Genomic DNA, 6,802 nt, shown 5'->3' on the forward strand with positions numbered 1-6,802 from the left:
CATTGATGACACTTTTGGACATATCTAATGTAGTTTGTTTCCATAGTTATCCAAATATACCCTGCTCTTAATATTTTCTTAGCTAAGACGAAGCCATTCATGTGTGATCCGCAAGTTTCGGCATGTATCTCTTCGAGCAATTTGGATGCTTCCTTGGCGTCGACACACCGTAATAACCCCATATATGGAGTCCTTCTGTATAGAATTCCTCCGCTTTGGAAGAAGTGGTGAGATAACCTTCGGAGTGTGCGTTTCTAAGTATGATTTGCATGCTCCGGGTATTCTCCTTTTGCCAAATATTCTTTAATGTCATGGAACCATGGATTTCCATCAACTTCTTCTTCAATATGAGCACAATAAGCTGGCTGATTATGAATCCCTACCGAGATAGAGTCGATGAAATTCTTGTCTGGGTGTTGTATCATGGAAGATAGAGTGGCCAATTCATCTACGAACTCATTCTGGATTCTCGGAACATGTTTGGACTCTATCTTTGTGAATATCTTCATTAATTCTTGTACATAGTAAAAATACGGCAGTATTTTGGTATTCTTTGTAGCCCATTCTCCTAGAACCTGATGTACCAAAAGGTCTAAGTCACTAATTACTAGCAATTCCTGAACGTTCATGTCAATGGCCAACTTGAGTCCCAAGATGCAAGCCTCATATTCTTCCATATTGTTGGTACATGGAAACCTGAGCTTCGCAGATACTGGATAGTGTTGACCTGTTTCTCACACTAAAACTGCTCCAATACCTACTCCTTTGAAGTTTGCAGCTCCATCGAAGAACATTCTCCAACCGTCATAGATTTCGGTGATATCTTCTCCTACGAATGATACCTCTTCATCGGGAAAATATGTTTTTAGTGGTTCGTATTCTCCACCCACAGGATTTTCTGCCAGATGATCTGCCAACTCTTTCCCCTTGACCTCCTTCTGAGTTACATAGATGATGTCAAACTCACTCAGTAGTATCTGCCATTTTGCCAACTTTCTCATAGACATGGGTTTCTGAAAGATGTATTTTAGCGGATCCATCCTTGATATGAGATATGTGGTGTAGGCACAGAAGTAGTGCCTCAACTTCTGAGCTATCCATGTCAAAGCACAGCAGGTGCGCTCCAACAAAGAATACTGTGCTTCGTAGGGTGTGAACTTCTTACTTAGATAGTATATGGCATGTTCCTTTCTTCCTGTCTTGTCGTGTTATCCCAAGACACAGCCGAAAGCCCCATCCAATACAGATAAATAGAGTAGCAAAGGTCTCCCAAGTTCCGGTGGGACCAGAACGGGTGATTTGGATAAATATTCCTTGATCTCTTCAAAGGCTTTCTGGCACTCTTTAGTCCAACTTATTGCAGCGTCTTTCTTAAACATTTTGAAAATCAATTCACAGATCACAGTTGATTGTGCTATGAAATGGCTGATATAATTGAGACGCCCTAAGAAACTCGTCACATCTTTCTTGTTCTTCCGAGGTGGCAAATCTTGGATAGCCTTGACTTTTGACGGGTCTAGCTCAATTCCTCGGCGGATGACGATGAACCCTAACAACTTTCCAGCAGGGACTCCGAAGCATATTTTATGGGATTCAGTTTCAGGTTGTACCTTCGAAGTCGATCAAAAAGTTTTCTCAAATCTGCTATATGATATGTGCTTCTCTTGGATTTGATGATGACATCATCCACGTACACCTCTATCTCCTTGTGTATCATGTCGTGAAAAATGGTTGTCATGGCCCTCATATAGGTGGCTCCAGCATTCTTTAGGCCAAACGACATCATCTTGTAAAAATATACTCCCCATGGTGTAATAAAGGTTGTCTTTTCGGCATCCTCTTCATCCATCCAGATCTGATGATATCCCGCGAAGAAATCCACAAAGGATTGAAGTTCATGCTTGGCACAATTGTCAATCAGTATGTGTATATTGGGCAAAGGGAAATCATCTTTGGGACTTGCTCTGTTTAAATCCCGATAGTCGACACACACTCTAACCTTCCCATCTTTCTTTGGAACCGGCACAATGTTAGCCAACCAGGTCGGATATTCAACTACTCTGAGAACCTTGGCTTTGATCTACTTGGTGACTTCCTCCTTTATTTTCAGACTCATATCTGGTTTGAACTTTCTGAGCTTCTGCTTTACAGGAGGACACATAGGGTTGATAGGTAGTTTATGAGCCACTATGGACGTGCTCAAACCGGTCATATCATCATAGGACCATGCAAAAATATCCTCATACTCCTTCAAGAACCGAATGTATTCTTCCTTCTCTGCTGGCGATAGGTGAATGCTTACACGAGTTTTCTTGACTGTTTCATAGTCTCCCAAATTAACGGTATCAGTCTCATCCAAATTGGACTTAGGCTTGTTTTCAAAGTTTTTCACTTCTCTGACAATTTCCTCGGATATTATATCCTCTTCTAGATCCTTTGAATCATTATCCTTGTGTTGCGTTGTCTCATTACATGTCACAGTCATAGGTTCATCGGGATAGGTAATAATAATGCTGTAGAGAAAAATGTAAAGAATAATACTAAAAATAACAATGCATTAGATAAATCTTGAAAACGTCAAACAAGTACGGCTCGATGACTCGAGCAATTATTTCAAAACAAAATATACTTAAAACAAAATACTAAAAATGTCTTAGATGCTCATAAAATTGCTTTCAAAATAAATGATGCTAATTGCCAGGCTACCCAGGAACTTGACGGGCCCTTGATGGTGCAGCAATCCAGTTCTTGAGAATAGCTCCCTTCTCCACGGTCTGAATAATAAGGCCTTCCTCCTCCTCCTCCTCAACTATCGCACTGCAATCCATGTCTTCATCATCCAGAAACAAATTCCTTATGCCAACCAAAACTTCATCTTCTTCGGACCCCCACATCATGTCAGCTTGATGAAATGACTGGTGCAAATGTGGTACCGGTTGTTCTAAAGGGTAATAAGGACCACGCCATGTGGAGACCAATTCTGATACTCGTGCCAGGTGTATTCATACCCAAGCCCAAAAGTTATGCCGTGACGCTTTAGCTGTATCAGTTTGGTGACCCCCTGGAGATTCTTACCAATACCCTTGCCAGGTTCATACCCTGTCCATGCCAATATGCCTTCTATCTTATTGCTCCACAATTTGTCCTTTTCAATTGCGTTAACGCGCTCGATGTGATGGTATGTTTCTCCACCTAACTTCCTTCTATTCTCGATGACCGGAATAGTTTGATTGGTGTAAATACAATTACTTCCGTCTCCATGGATGATCACTTCCTGATGGTTCCATTCAAACTTCATGACCTGATGTAGAGTAGAAGCTACGGCCCCAGCGGCATGTATCCAAGGTCGTCCCAACAATAGGTTATAGGTAGAAGATATGTCCAACACTTGAAACTCAACATCAAACCAAGTTGGGCCCATTTGTAGGTTGAGGTTGGTCTCCCCAATTGTGGCCCTTTGAGACTTATCAAATGCTTTCACATTCATACTTCATGCTCGTATCTCGTACAGGCCTTTACCTAATATTTTCAGAGTAGTTAGTGGACATATGTTGAGACTCGAACCCCCATTTATCAGGACTCTAGCAATGAACTTGTCCTCAAACTGCACTGTGATATGCAGTGCCTTGTTGTGACTTAGTCCTTCTGGTAGCAGCTCGTCTTCATGAAAAGTGATCTTGTGGCCTTCCAATACTTGCCCTACCATGTTGGCCATTTCTCCGCTGGTGAGGTTGTTGGGTACATAGGCTTCATTCAACACCTTCATCAGGGCATTCCTATGTGCCTCGGAGTTTTGCAGCAGTGATAAAATGGATATTTGAGCAGGGGTTTTGTTCAGATGATCGACCACAAAATATTCTCTTGCCTGCACCTTTCTCCAAAGGTCGTCTGGGCCAGTCTCAATGACAGGCGGTTTAGATGCCGCTTCTTTGCTCATTCCTCCCAAATGCTCGGGTGTATAAATCCTACCAGTTCTGGTCATGCCTTTGCGCTGCACCTGTTTCTTCCATTTTTGCCTTTCCTTTCCTTTTTGCTTCCGCAACATAATCCCATGGTGTTGCATTAGACTTATAAGATGGCGTAGGTGCTACCATCACGGTGAAGGGAGTTGTTACTTCAACCTCAAACAGAGTTGGTGCAATTATCTCAACTTCAATTGGTGCCTGAGTTTGTACCATGATAGGTGTGAGAGTGAATGGAGATGTTTCAGGATTATCCCCTTCTTGAATGAGTCCAATTGACCCCTCTGAGTCCCATTCTTCATCGGTCTCTATCATGTTTACCCCTCCACCCTTGTGATCCGGGAGAGGATTGTTACGGACATTGGATGTAGCCTTCTTTACCTGTATGACTTTGGTGTCAATTAATGTCTGAATCTTATCCTTCAAAGTACGACACTCATCAATAGTATGACCTTTCATGCCCGAGTGATAGGCACATGTCTTATTTGGGTTAATCCATTGGGAGGAGATTTCCATAGCAACAGTGGGAATGTGAGTGATATAACCGGCAGCCTTCAGTCTCTCGTACAGTTGGTCTATGGGTTCAGCAATTGGGGTGTATTGTCTGGGTAGTCTACGGTCAAAATTTGGTCTAGGTTTTTGGTAGTTTTGGCGGGCTGGTGGTGAGTGGTAGTATGCTGGTTGGGTGTTATAGGTATGGTAAATGGCGGTAGGTTGTTGGTATCTAGGAGGTGAAGGCTGATATGTAGGTGGAGGTGTTTGGTATGTAAGAGGAGACTTTGGACCTTGGGCTACCATCACTACACCTACTTCTTTCTTCTTGGAGATACCTCCTGACTGTAAGGCTTTATTTGTGGCTTGGAGTGCTTCAAAATTTGTCACCATTCTACTTTTTATCCCTTCTTCTATTCTTTCTCCCAATTTGATGATGTCAGAAAATTTATGGTTTTCAATAACCATCAGTCTTTCATAGTATTGCGGGTCTTGAGCTCTGACGAAGAACTTATTCATCTGTTCTTCTTCCAGTGCTGGCATTACTTTTGCAGCTTCAGACCTCCACCGAGTAGCATACTTGCGGAAAGTTTCCGTTGGCTTCTTCTTGAGATTCTAAATGTAGAAAACGCCTGGTGCATTTTCTGTGTTAAACCTAAATCGATCCATGAAATCTGACGCCATGCTCACCCAATTAACCCACTTCTTTGGATTCTGACTGATGTACCAAGATAGAGCATCCCCATTGTGGCTTCTCATGAATAGCTTCATGCAGATTCTTTCATCCTTGCCAACTCCTACAAGCTTGTCACAATACGTTCTCAAGTGCACCTTCGGATCACCAGTCCCGTCGAACATTTCAAACTTAGGAGGTTTAGAACCTTCTAGCAGTTCTACATCTGGTTGAATACATAAATCTTCATAATTCAAACCCTCAATACATTTGCCCCCTTAGACACTTTAAACTCTACCAGTAAGTTTCTTGAGTTCTTCCGCCATGTTCTTGATGAGCAGGTCCTTCTCGGTAGATTCGGGTATGTATAGGGTCTGTTGTGGGGTGTGGGGTAAAGTTTCCACATATATGGGATTGCTTTAGTGGACTCCGAGAATCTGGGCATAATGGTGGTCATTGGTTGAGTTTTGCGGGTCAGGAGTAGGCTGTGGTGCATTCTGAGAGGTGTGGTATGTGGTTATTTGTGGGTATTGAGTTGGGTGTGATGGTGTTGTTGAGGAGTAGGTACCGGTGGAGGGTTGTGGTTCTGAGAAGGTGTGGCGTATTGTTGTAGTGCGGGAGGATCTTGCGGATTTTGTGTGTTTTGGGAAGGTACCGGGTTTTGGGCGTTTGTGTTTTGTTGGTTAAGGTCGGGGACGTTTAGGGTAAGGGAAAGGTTTGCCAAGTTTTGGACCTGCTCAAGTTCCCCTTGTATCTCCAAAATTTTATGTTCCACACGTAGGACCAATTCATTATATGCTGGAGCATTCCGACCGTCCGAGGTTTCAACGTTCTCTGCATTGTCCTTTCTGATACCGCTTAAATCGTCCATTTTTTCTTTCCCTTTGCTTCTGCCTTTAATATCACTTGGTGGAGGAAGAGGTGGAGGACCTATGGATCTAGTGTGATATGCGGATGATGCCAATATACACGAACCAACCTTTGGGGAATGGGAATAAACAAAAGAAAAGAAAAACAAAAAGGTAACCAAGTCAGTAAGGGATATTGAAAGAATGCTTGCAATATTGAACATGCTTTGCAAAATCATGTAACAGACTCGCGTCCTAATTTGGGAGGACCTCGTTGTTCCCGAGGTAGGCCTAAGTGACACATAAACTTGGAGAAAATTGATGCCAATAATTGTGTCATGTCATTAATGCGAAAATGAATCAGATCCATACTAAAACGACAATAATAAGAAACTTACTAATGGCATTTGCCTTATTACTATCGAAATCTAAAACTAAGCTAAAAAGTAGTAAATAACATCATTTCCTAATTTAGTTGGCCCCAGAGGGACCTTCTCCGTGCTTGGCCTTCTTGGATCCATCAATCAAGTTCCCCAGGTTGCGCATGTCCAATAGTAGGTAAGCCCTTGCTAGATGCCCTCCCTCATTGCCTTCCATATTCTGACAATCTGAGAGCCTCTTCCTCATCTTCCCCTCAAGTTCCATTAACCCTTGCTCCAAATATTCCAATCTTTCTGTTGATTTAGTGGCAATTTCTTTCCATTCACTGATGGCTTCCATATCCACTTTGTGTTGTTCCAAATGTCTAGCTTCAGACTCGAAAACCCTCTTGCGTAGCATCCTATACTTGACTTGTGCTTCAGCAGCGTCATCTATAACCCTATTTT

General features: G+C 42.5%; 1 protein-coding gene across 1 annotated transcript; it reads right to left on the reverse strand.

Annotated features, from left to right (window-relative positions):
- Positions 1–254: 254 nt before the first annotated feature.
- LOC138908673 (uncharacterized) lies at positions 255–677 on the reverse strand. The gene has a single exon (XM_070199354.1). It carries the CDS (start codon positions 675–677, stop codon positions 255–257), a length of 423 nt encoding a protein of 140 aa, XP_070055455.1.
- Between the last annotated feature and the right edge of the window lie 6,125 nt (positions 678–6,802).

This window comes from Nicotiana tomentosiformis, chromosome 3, assembly GCF_000390325.3.
Source record: "Nicotiana tomentosiformis chromosome 3, ASM39032v3, whole genome shotgun sequence".
In the NCBI taxonomy this organism is placed as follows: Eukaryota; Viridiplantae; Streptophyta; class Magnoliopsida; order Solanales; family Solanaceae; genus Nicotiana; species Nicotiana tomentosiformis.

Excerpts from the sequence above, each read along its gene's own strand:
- LOC138908673 (XM_070199354.1), bottom strand. The coding sequence starts at position 677 with ATGGAAGAATATGAGGCTTGCATCTTGGGACTCAAGTTGGCCATTGAC.